The 12,500-nt window shown below is 36.7% G+C and overlaps 1 protein-coding gene across 2 annotated transcripts in view; it reads right to left on the bottom strand.

Annotated features, from left to right (window-relative positions):
• Window positions 1-12,500, bottom strand: part of LOC144968434 (betaine--homocysteine S-methyltransferase 1-like) — a 24,853-nt gene that overhangs the window by 4,997 nt on the left and 7,356 nt on the right. For both annotated transcript variants that reach the window (XM_078906784.1, XM_078906785.1), the window contains exons 2-5: window positions 9,290-9,480; window positions 7,673-7,858; window positions 1,584-1,695; window positions 1,056-1,234 (exon numbers count right to left, since the gene is read on the bottom strand). In XM_078906784.1, coding sequence (XP_078762910.1) covers window positions 1,056-1,234; window positions 1,584-1,695; window positions 7,673-7,858; window positions 9,290-9,480 — 668 coding nt within the window. The remainder of the gene's footprint in view (window positions 1-1,055; window positions 1,235-1,583; window positions 1,696-7,672; window positions 7,859-9,289; window positions 9,481-12,500) is intronic.

Genomic DNA, 12,500 nt, shown 5'->3' with positions numbered 1-12,500 from the left:
AATTTCTTCCTTGCATTAAATAATACTAACTCCCTTGAACCGTATACCTACTGGACAGATTCCATTTCGCCCTTTGTGTCAATGTGGTAAGCAAGATTCTTGTAATTGTCCGCTTTGTAATTCCGGTCGTGTTTTCAATCACTTCGCGAGCTTGCAAGCGTGTAATTCAAAAGTGAAAAAATTAACTCGAAAACTGTGATTTAAATTTTCCGGATTTAAAAAACCTTTTAAAATCTTAACTGCACCACTTATCGTCTGCATTGTTTTAAATAACCCTGATACCTGATAGTGTCAGTGACTTATTGTGGGCCAAATAGAATACACATTTACAGAATTGTATGTATAACTATATATCCACCGCATCATTTAACTATGATAATTTATATAAAATCGAATATATACATTATGCATCCTTTGCGACATTCCACTCTAACAGCATCGGGAAAATCTGCTTTTAGGTAGGTACTTAGCTGTAGGGTGAATTATCTGTTAAGTTGGTGATATTATACACGAAACATAGAATCAGACTAAATGCGAGTTGAGTTTTGAGTATTGAGAAAAGGCAAGATGACCGAGTTGATAAGGAATTTTGCTAAAGACTAAAGGGGACGGTAGATTAATTGATGAAACATTCAGTCCACACATAAATGGAGCTGGTTTGAATCCACATATAGATGCACCTTTCTGGAACTGTGTGTAACCAGCAGTTATAGATTGACTGGCCCCAGAAAGTAATGGCGTTATGCTTAAGGGGTAATTATCAATTTTATGATTATTTTCACCCGGAGAATCTGGATTCGATTTTCTTACAGGATGCAACTTCCATATGTGACCCTTTTGAGCAATCCGGTGGGTTGAAGATGATAAGAGTGGAGATATCATTATCAACATTACGAAAATTGGCAACTCAATCAGTTATATTCACTCTCTAAGATATGAACACGCAATTCAACTCATATATTTTAATTAATACTTTCAATCCAGTTTTCAGCGTAAGATTCACTCCGATATGTAGCCGAATTGAGAGGGTAGGTAAGCAATATAATGATCCATACCTTGCACAATTTCCTTGCCTCCCTCATTAACGGCATCATGGTGGTTGGGCCTCTGGTACACGCCAACCCTACAACGTCCGCTCCTAACTCCTCTAAGTCCCGTAACGCCTCTGGTACATCAACGTCATCAGTTGTCTTCCCTTTGCCCTCAATGGACAACGTCATCACACATGGTAAGCCTGGAGGAGCAGAGATTATTTCAAACATTTAATCTCCATGTTTGTACTTAAGACATGAGAAAATTTTATAGAAAAGTAATACTTAATTATTTTTGAAATGGGAACATTTGGAGAGAAAAATAAACCTACCGATCAATGTGCTTTGTCGCTGTAAGTGTTGCAACAATAGATTATATCAAAAAATGATATAAGTTTTAGTATTGACATTTGTAACAGTTCCTCTTATAATTATTGTGGAATGCGCTTTTTGGCGCTCACCTATGAATATCGACCTGCCAGGTAATACAAGAATGAACATATTTACAAATGGCAATCGAGAAAAGTATTTGTTAGTTTGTTTTTTTCATACCTTTCCCGTGTTTTTTGATACACTCCAAAGCCAACTTTGCCTCTCTTGTGTCCTTGAACATTCCACCGAGAATAAAATCTGCTTTTTCGTCTGTGACCATTTTGATTTGGCTCTGGAAACAATATACGAATAATTAAAAGTGAGATGAAAGTCATTGATAATAAATAGTCATAGCTGTCAGTAGCTCAACGTGCAGTGTCTCAGATTGCAATAAAAGTCAAGAGAGAAAATAAAAGGAAAAAAAGCATCCCAAAAAAACATTCTTCCTCGACTGTTGATCGAACATCAAACCTCCTGATTACAGGTCGATAATCAGGAGGTCTCAGGTTCAATACCCATGCGAGGAAGACTGAGTTTTAGGGGATCTTTACACATAACAGACACGCATATTCTCCAGCCTTTTTTTGCTACATTGTGCCAAAATGAATCATAATTTAATCACCCCGCTTTAGTCTTCTCTCTTAACAATATTCTACAATAACACGTGATTTTCGTAATTTTTAAATAAATGATGGCACTGGGGTGTAGGGCATGAGAGGGAGGAGTAGTACCTCACGGTGAAAGGCAGTCACGCTTCTTAGTGATCCTGAGAAATGGCTTAGTAACTTATTTGGTCTCCACCTCTTGTGTCTAACTCGTATATGGCTCCAAGTAACTGATGTGCACTCAGTGGCCACATCCAGGCAACGGTTTTGACTGACCGGCTAAACTATAGATAGAATGCGCTTGGCCAAGGAGTTCACAACATTGCCATCCGGGAGTATAACGGATCAACACACAAACTATGTGTAACCATGAACGTTTATAGTCAGGTTAATACAGTTTAGTGAGAACAACTCACAAACGCGGATGGCAAGAACAATAACAAAGGCCTGAGTCCTGAGTGACGTCATCTTCGAACTATCTATAGATAGTATGCGCTTGGCTAAGAAGCTCATAACATTGCCATCCGGAAGTATAACGTATCAACACACAAACTGTGTGTAACCATGAACGTTTATAGTCAGTTTAATATAGTTTAGTGAGAATAACTCACAAATGTGGATGGCAAAAAATAAGAACAAAGACCTGAGTGACGTCAACTTTGAACTATCTATACGAGGGAACCCAAAGACTCTGCCGGAGGGTAAGGAGTCGTCTTTCCTTTATGTGCATGAAGACTGTTATGGCGAAGAGTGCAGATGATCCAGCAACATGGACAATGGACTTGATGGCGTTACAGCAAGGTGTATGGCACACATGGAGCGCGTCAAAGACGTTAAATGATTGCGGTCGGCCATCGTAGAAAGGATTGGGGCCCTACTATGTATTATCCCATTGTATTGAAATGAATCATGCCACGTAAAGTTTATAGAAGTTATACAGGTACCCCTGAGCCCCCTGCGGGTGTGATACCTGTTGTAAATATTAACAGGGAAGAGACAATCTCTTCAGGGAGTAGTACAAACGAGGATGACGACTTCAATCTAAAGCCTGCGGGAGGATTGGAGTCCGATAATGTATGTATGAAATATGCAGGGAAATGTCTACGCATTGGAACATGGAATGTCCGGACATTATATACACTAGGTAAACTGGACAACTTGATTAAGGAGACGGATGAGATGAAGGTGGACATCCTAGGAGTGTCTGAGCACAGATGGACAGAAGAGGGTACTGTAAAACGAGACACTCACACATTTATATATTCTGGAGGTAGTGAACATCAACATGGTGTGGGTGTGCTGGTGAAATCTAACATTCTCAAATAGATTATAGGTATATATGCTGTAAGTTCCAGAAATATGATGATAAAATTGAGAGCCAGACCTTTTGACATGTCAATCATCCAGACATATGCACCCACACGTGATTATTCGGATGAGGACATTGAAATATACTACGAAGAATTACAAAGTATGTTGAAACACGTAAAATCAACGGATGTGTTAATTGTCATGGGTGACATAAATGCTAAAATTGGGAACGGGAAGGAGAGTGACGTGGTTGGCCAATATGGACTTGGGGTTAGAAACAAGCGTAGAGACAGACTAGTTCAATTCTGCATTGAAAATGAGCTGATTGTTACCAACACCTTTTTCCAGAAACCAAAGAGAAAATTATATACATGGAAAAGCCCAGGGGACTGGTGTAGAAATCAAATAGATTACATTATGATCAGGAAAAGGTTTCGCAACAGTGTAAAATCATGCCAAACATACCCGGGAGCTGATATCAATTCTGACCATAACCCACTTATTGCAAAGCTAACGTTAAAGCTAAAGAAAATTTAAAAAACCAAAGATATTAGAAAAATTGGACATCGATCGTCTAAAATGGTCATCAGAATTGCAGGAGAAATATAATGTCTCTGTTTCGAACAGATATGATGAACTACTTATTGAATCACAAGAACAATTCTCACAAGCAAATGAAATTGAAGAAATTGATATAAAATGGAACATATTCAAAGACAGCATACAATTCGGTAATAAGGATATTCCAAAGAAGGAGAAAAGAACAAGAAAGCAATGGATGACACCAGAAATTTTGGATCTCATGTTAGAACGTAAACAAATGAAGAACAAACCAGAGTATGAAGCGCTGAATAAGAAAATCCAACACAAATGTCGCATAGCAAAAGAAAATTGGCTTAACCACAAATGCAGGATGATCGAAATATTTGACCTAGATGGAAAAGCAACCCACGAGGAAATAAGACAAATTTCGGGCAAAAAACGCACCACTAACAACAATAACTGTATTAAAGACAAGAATGGTAAAATATTATTTGAGAAAGAGGATATAAAGGAAAGATGGTGTCAATACATTGGCGAGTTATTTGATGATGACAGGCCCCAAATACCTTTGCCAAGCAACACTGACGGTCCTCCAATACTCGCATGTGAGATAGAAAATGCATTGAAAAATATGAAAGATGGCAAGGCTGAGGGTGAAAATGGCATTGTAACAGAAATGCTAAAAATTTTGAAAGAATCCTCAATTGTGAAACTGACAGATCTCTTTAATAGTATTTACAATACAGGCTATATTCCAGACGAACTTGCCAAATCGGTTTACATCACGCTACCGAAAAAAACAAAGGCGACAACTTGCAGTGATTTCCGCACAATAAGTCTGATGCCCCATGTAACTAAATTATTATTGAAGATCATCCTAGAAAGAATCAGGTCTACCATCGATAATAAAGTTAGTGATGTACAGTTTGGCTTTAGAAAAAATAATGGGACAAGAGAAGCAATTTTCTGTTTAAATAATATTACACAAAAATACCTTGATCATCAAAAAGAAATCTATTCATGTTTTATCGATTACGCAAAAGCATTTGATAGGGTACAGCATGGAGAATTAATGACATGTCTGGAAAAGGCAGGCATTGATGGCAAAAATATACGGCTAATCACAAATCTATATTGGCATCAAAAAGCAGCCATCAGGATTCAGGGTGATCTGTCACCTTTCACGCCAATTAAAAGAGGAGTTTGTCAAGGATGTATCCTCTCCCCATATCTATTTAACCTGTACACAGAGTTTATCTTCCGTAAAACCGAGAACATTCCAGGTATTGTTATTGGAGGTAGGAGGATAAATAATCTGAGATATGCAAATGATACAGTATTGTTAGCATCGAACGAGACAAATCTACAGATCCTTGCAAATCAAGTAAACCTGAACAGTACAGCAAAGGGTCTAGAAATGAATGTTCAAAAGACGAAGGTAATGGTCATGTCAAAGAAGCCTGAAAAAATCGCAAAAGTCCAAATTAATAATCAAAACATCAAACAAGTAGATTCTTTTAAATATCTTGGACAGACAATGACCAACAACGGAAAGAATGAGCTGGAAGCGAAAAACAGGATTGCTATAGCTAAGTCGGGGTTCAGAATAACATTTTAACTTCGCAACAAACGCAGATGAAAACGAGAATAAGAATACTCAAATGTTATGTCCACTCAGCACTTCTCTACGGCTCAGAAACATGGACCTTGAACAAACAAATAGAGAAAAGAATTGAGGCCTTTGAAATGTGGAGTTTCCGTCGCCTTGGAAAAATCAGTTGGAAAGAAAAGAAAACAAATCAAGAAGTCTGTGACATCCTTGATATCAGACCGACCCTAATGAAAGTAATAAAAACAAGAAAACTAAGGTATTTGGGACACCTAAGACGCCATCAAATTGTCAACAAGGACATTCTTGAGGGTAGAGTTGAGGGGAAAAGAGGAAGAGGCAGACCAGCAAGAACTTGGATAGATGATGTGAGGACATGGACAGGATTGTCGGCAGCCGAATGCAGTCAGCAAGCTGTCAACAGGGAAGATTGGCGTGTCATTTCAAGTCGACCTCAACCCATGAGATGACACTGGAAGAAGAAGAAGAAGAAGAAGAAGAAGAAGAAGAAGAAGAAGAAGAAGAAGAAGAAGAAGAAGAAGAAGAAGAAGAAGAAGAAGAAGAAGATGGCACTACAACTAGACAGATAAATTTGTTTCTTTAATCAATCTTTTATTAACAAAATCTCATCAAGACTACATACGACGGGGTGGCTATGTGGTCTAGTGGTATGACACTCGCCTTCAGATCGGAAGGTCCTGAGTTCGAGTCCTGAGTGGCGCTAGCTGAGTCCTTAAAAAAGGCTCTTTATTCACAACGTACTCAGGTGTATAATGAGCGCCTGTTTTTTAACAGATTTTTCTCTATTGGAAAAAATGTAAACTTGCCTAACAGGCGTCATGTCTCGTTCTACATGGTAAGTGTTGCAGTTGGCTAGGGACCCCTTGTGTAAAGCGCTTTGAGCACGTTTATTGGATATTGCGCTATATAAAAGCTCAAGTTTTAAAAGTGAGGAGGTGAGTTTCAAAGCCTGCTAAGTGTCATCAATAAAAAAAATGAGTTAATGCTATCTTTTAATCTATTTAAATCATAGGACTAAAGGGGAGTGGGTGGGGGGGGGGGGGGTAACGTAACTTCCAAAACACTCAAGGTATTGTATTATAAGGTTTAAAAAAAGCACATTTATTTTCTACTTCTATTCACTAAATATAAAACGAAAATAGCTATTTCCTTTAAATATTGAAAAAAGATATTTAGCAGGTATAGAAAGTCACCTTGTCAAGTCGTCAAACAGTTTTATTGTGATGGTTGGTGGGGGGGGGGGTCACCAAGTTCAAAAACACGACACCAAAAATGGCTTCGTCATAGCCTGACACTTCCCTGGAAAATATCTCATAATTCAAGGAGACGATAATCAAAATAAAGAGTAATGTGAATTGATTTTATTAGTTTTTAAGGTAACCCTTTTTTGTTGTTGTTTTAAAAACCCGATCCTATGGGTTGTTCTATTGAATACTCTGTTCAATTTCATTTAATATTCGTCGACGAGTATTGTGGCATATTTTTTTGGCCAGTGCCTGGCCATGAATTTACGAAGACTCCGCACCAACAGAACCGTCGGACTATAGCTTTATTCCAGTGCGTAACGCTCAAAGTATAGATAGTATGCGCTTGGCTAAGAAGCTCATAACATTGCCATCCGGAAGTATAACGGACCAACACACAAAACTGTGTGTATCCATGAACGTTTATAGTCGGGTTAATACAGTTCAGTGAGCATTACTCATAAACGCGGATGGCAAAAAACAATAACAAAGACCAGAGTTCCGTCATCTTCGAACTATCTATACAAAGATAATAGACTTATCTTGTCATTTTACGCCTCTTTATCTTTTTTTTTTTTACCTCTATCTACCTATATGACTCTCTATCAATGTGTGGATCTATCTATCTACCTTTTCTTTTGGTTTGGTTTTGGGTTTTTCTTTTCTTTTTTTTTTTTTTTTTTTTTTTTTTGGTGGGGGGGTGTTGTTTTTAGATCTGGTTATTGAATGGGTTTTTAGTTTAGTTTTTTTTTGTTTTTGTTGTTTGTTTTGTTTTTTAGTTTTTGTTCGTTTTTTTAATTATTGCTTTTGTTTTCGTTTGTTGGTTTCTGTTTTGTTTTGGGGTTTTTTAGGGGTTTTTTGGCATTTATTTTTCTTGGCATTGTTTTTTTAGATTTTTGACAACATACACTCTTGTGCTAAAACCAAATGATTTACCGTTAACAGTTTTTCCATCCGTTTAATTGTAGCTTTCCCGTACTCCAAGCCAGTGGCGTCCACACGTCCTGCCATCAAAGTGCCTGTTCTGTTTGCTACGTCCATGGCTATCTTCAAGGATTGGTGAGCACCGGAAGACTCCTCACTGCCTGAGTCTTTATCTCCTCCAAGGTTTTCTCCATGACTCTGGGCTCGGGGAGAAAAACATTTCAAATTCTGATACACAAAGAAAATCAACCATGTCATATCTAGACGAAAAACCGTCTCAAATTATTCTGATAGACGAAAAGGATCAACCATGTCAAATTTTGAAACAATAGTGTGACGTGACATCTTCAGGTTCTGGTTCTTAACTCTTTTATTAACAATTTCATTTTTCATAATCACATGAACTGTTCGTAAATTTATATAAAGAAATGTCATCACAAGATACAATTTAAAGTGATTTTCTACTCTGAAGACGCTTTTTGAAAGGTTTTACGGCGCTTGCGACACATGTAGATCATTTCAGAGCCAGTAAAAAGGAAGAAAATGGGGAAGTCAAATATTCTATATATATATATATATATATATATATATATATATATATATATATATATATATATAAAAATATAATATATATATATATATATATATATAAACATTAGAAATCACATGATAAAAAGTAAGATATAGGGGAATTGCTCAAATAGGGAACATAATATATACATTCCAAGTGAACACTATCAGTGTTCTTAGGTTTTGATCAATTCAAAGTCTCATCCAGACACAAGCACAGGATCCCATCAAGAAGAATACACTCATGTTACAAACTTATATAATATTCAAAAGATAGTATATATCAGTATATAGAAGACAGACTAATTACAAGGAATAAAGTACCATCTCCCTAAAATTATAATTAGACATTTGACCGTTTCCCTTCCAGTCAAAGATTCCAGCCGGTGGCAGGACAAACCAAGTAAACCTATCAATTTTATCTAAAGATTTTATAGAGATGTCCAATGCAGGTTGGGCGAGGTGGGCACCAAAAGAAATCCCATTGTGCATAGAGTCCTTTTGATCAGTTAATGGTTCAATTATTGACGTATACGGTATGAAATGTTACCTCATGTCTCAATCTGGTGTTTTTCGGGGCGAATATTAAATTCAAAATAAATTTCATAATTAATGAGTATGAGTTTTGACATTTAGAATTTATAAACTTTAATTTTCTAATTTTAATATTTTTGACTTTAAACTCAAATATTATCATTCCAAGACAAATAAAAGAATCCTTTTAAAAACATCTATAAAAGTTAAGGTCACTCTCGACTGCTGACTGTGAGGCGCTGCACTGCGGCTGACGCTGGCATTATCTCACTTTCAATTTAATAGATAAATCCAAGAATCAAGCATCTCATTATAGCCGTATGAAGCCAACACTGTTTCAAATAAGTCATACGTCCAACCACTGTACTTCGTCATTTCAGTTCAAATAACCTAGTTATAAAGTCTTTTGTAATAAAAAAAAAATGAATAAATCAAATAATAATAATAATAATAATAATAATAATAATAATAATAATAATAATAATAATAATAATAATAATAATAATAATAATAATAATATCTTACATTGCAAGCTACCACCACATCACTTCCGCAGTGGACAAACTCTTCGTGAAGTTGTCGTACTTGAGTCGGAAATTCAGTGACAACTCGGGAGGTAAAACCATGTATGTTCGTGAATCCTCTTCTCTCGAGTTCAGTCTTATATCCATTCCCACAAATAATCGTCTCGCCCTGTTTCAGTCTGTCAAGCAAACCTATATATATTTAACAAGCAGTAAGTGAGTTTACGAGTAAAATAATTCGGTTTCCAAATGTGCATATTATAGGAATAAGATTCAAAATTCAAGAATTAAAGTTTATTCTAGGAAGTTTGCCAATACAGAACACACATCAAAACATGACAACGTAGTTAAGGAAGAAAGATGTGTATGAATTAATTAATGGATTTAGTTCACGGCTAATCTTAATAGTTACTATCTAATAAGAAACCAGTTACATCTTCTACGAAATAAAATGTGACTAAAACGATTATATGTCGGATTGAGTCTGACACAAAAAATTGGGGTTTTAGTCTCATGTGCTTATTAGATTGAATTTAATCATATTATGCTTTCATTAACTAGAATTTGAGTAAATAGACCGGATGTGACTACGAATACGGTTCAATTACTGTGTCGCTCTATTCTGGATAAAACGCAATCCATTTGGCTTGCAGGATAACCTGGTCGCTCTTTTTAAACTTCATGCATGTAACGTGCGTTAGGCAATGATACAGCACAATTGAAGAGGTGTTTTGTGTTTGAGCAAGAGTGACCCCAGCCTGTTTACAAGTCTTCACCGCGGCCAGTCACACACAAAAACAATACAGACACGGACATTTTGTTTTAGAAGTTGAATTAGCAAACGTGAAAACAATCTTCCAAAAACGATAATGATTTTAGTTTGGAACACAAGAAGTTGACAATTAATTGCATAGAATGGAGCATGAAAATGCTAACTTCAGATTGACTCAAACATGTTACACAATTTCATGGCCGCACTCTGACTGCTTTTTAGAGTCCCAAGAGTTCATTACATCAGCATTAAAATAGGCCCATGATTGCGTCTGGACATCAGACCAACATTCAAACTTCCATTCTTGATCTCCACTCCCATCCGTTTCCTCGTCCATCCTTTACACCCTGCCTCCTTTTGCAAAAAGAGATAAAAGAGAAACGAAGTGAGAGAAAAACACGATGGTGGAAACTAAAAGAGGAAGAGCAAAGAGAAATATTTGTTACAACAATGAAAGGAAGACGAGGAATTGAATAACAGCTGATACAACCCGTGAAGTGGCCAAAGAAGTGCTAGGGGAGAAAGTTGGAAAAGAAACATGGTGGTGGAATGAATAAGTTCAAGAAGTAATAAAGAAAAAGAGGGAAGCAAAGAAGAACATGGAGACAAAGAGGGATGCTATGAAAATAGATAAATATAAACAGGCAACGAAAGAAGCAAAAATAGCCGTTGCAAAAGCAAAGTCCGACGCATTTAAAGATATGTATGAGTAATTAGAAAGTAAAGAAGGACAGAAAAATATGTTCAGAATAGCTAAACCGTAGGACAAGAATAGGAGAGATATACAACATATCACGATGATCAAAGATGAGAATGGAAGAGTGTTGGAAAAAGTTGAAGAAATTCGAACACGACGGAAAACATACTACGAAAACCTCATGAATGAAGAGAATGACAGGGAGAAGTGAAGTGCAGTTATAAAACCTAAATAGAAGATAGTAGTTGAGATAAGCAAGAACGAGGTGTGGGATGCAGTGCGCAAGATGAAAAGGGGGAAAGTACAAAAGCCGATTTGGAAAAATAACGCTGTCGAATCAATTTGTGATGAAAAGAAGAGAAATAATCCACCTTTTCAATCTTGCAATATCCAATAAATGTGTTCAAATCTCTTTTTCAAGGAATTCAAAGCTAACAGACTGTGCGACGAGACAAGACGTCTATGTGACAACGCTATTACCGGTCAGGTATTCATTTTACACCTGAGTGTAGTGAGACAATGTGAATAAAAAGCATGTTTCCAACGACTCAACTTCGCACGGCCAAGAGCGGGACTCGAACCGTGGATTGTCTGTAGGATGGTGAGTGTCATATCACAAGAGATTAAAAGCCACACAAAAGAATAGTACTTATGTAGTGTACCTACATACTATATTCAATTACATGGTTCACTTTTTATGTCAACGAATTTACTGAGTTAGCACGTAGCTGGCATACATGTACTAGCACACATGTACATTTCTTGCACGAAACCAATGACTCGAACACATGGAATAATAATATAGCTCGTCCAATTTGAATTAGGCTTTCATGTAAGGTGGGATTGCGTTTGAATTCATCGGTACTGCATAATGTCCATATTTCATAATCAAAATAATATACAATAGAATGTCGTACCTTGTTGGGGGCTCATTGTTTCTTCACTCCAATGCAATATAAAAATAATTCACTATGCAGTGAATCCTCAGTACACTATTCATAGCAAACACACACAGTAGCACACCAACCAGATTTTAACCGGTTGACTGCCGTACTCTAAAAAAATCCATATATCTAAAAATTTGGCCAGAAAACTCGTTCTTCAAATAAAGATCGATTTAAATGACCCTCATCTTGGCAAAAACTCTCAAACCTGGGACTTCGCGAAGTCCCAGGTTTGAGATTTTTTTCCAAGATGAGGGTCATTTAAATCGATCTATATTTGAAGGACGAGTTTTCTGGCCAAAATTTTAGATATATGATTTTTCAGAGTACGGCAGTCAATTGGTTAATGCTTTTGTTTGACACGAACATGCCTTGAGATAACATGACTTTTTTGTTGTCATTTCGTGACTGGGTAGATACGAGGAACGTCTATTATCAGTGACGTTAGAATGAATGTCTGGTGACCTTTATAGCCTTGACCTTAAGTGGAAAAAGGTGGACGGTAAATCACAAAGTGCGTTGACAAAAAGTCTTTAATAACGTTACCACGCGATTATTGCTTCATGTACCCACAGGATAAAATAATTTACAAAGAGGTTAAATTTTCTTAAATCCTCTTGTGGTCATTCAAACTGTTATAATGTCTTCAACCTCCAGTTCCTCCCCCTCCGTTCATCATATTACTTATATTTTAAAGATTTATAACTTATTATCGGGGCTTGGTGGAAAACTCCATTATTTGATTTCCACAATTAAGACGCCGGAGCTTCTTTGGTCCCCTTTACCAGCAACACACTGT

This window comes from Berghia stephanieae, chromosome 3 (assembly GCF_034508935.2).
Source record: "Berghia stephanieae isolate SIO BIC M18660-M18661 chromosome 3, UCSD_Bste_1.3, whole genome shotgun sequence".
In the NCBI taxonomy this organism is placed as follows: Eukaryota; Metazoa; Mollusca; class Gastropoda; order Nudibranchia; family Aeolidiidae; genus Berghia; species Berghia stephanieae.
This window is presented reverse-complemented; position numbering and strand designations above follow the sequence as displayed.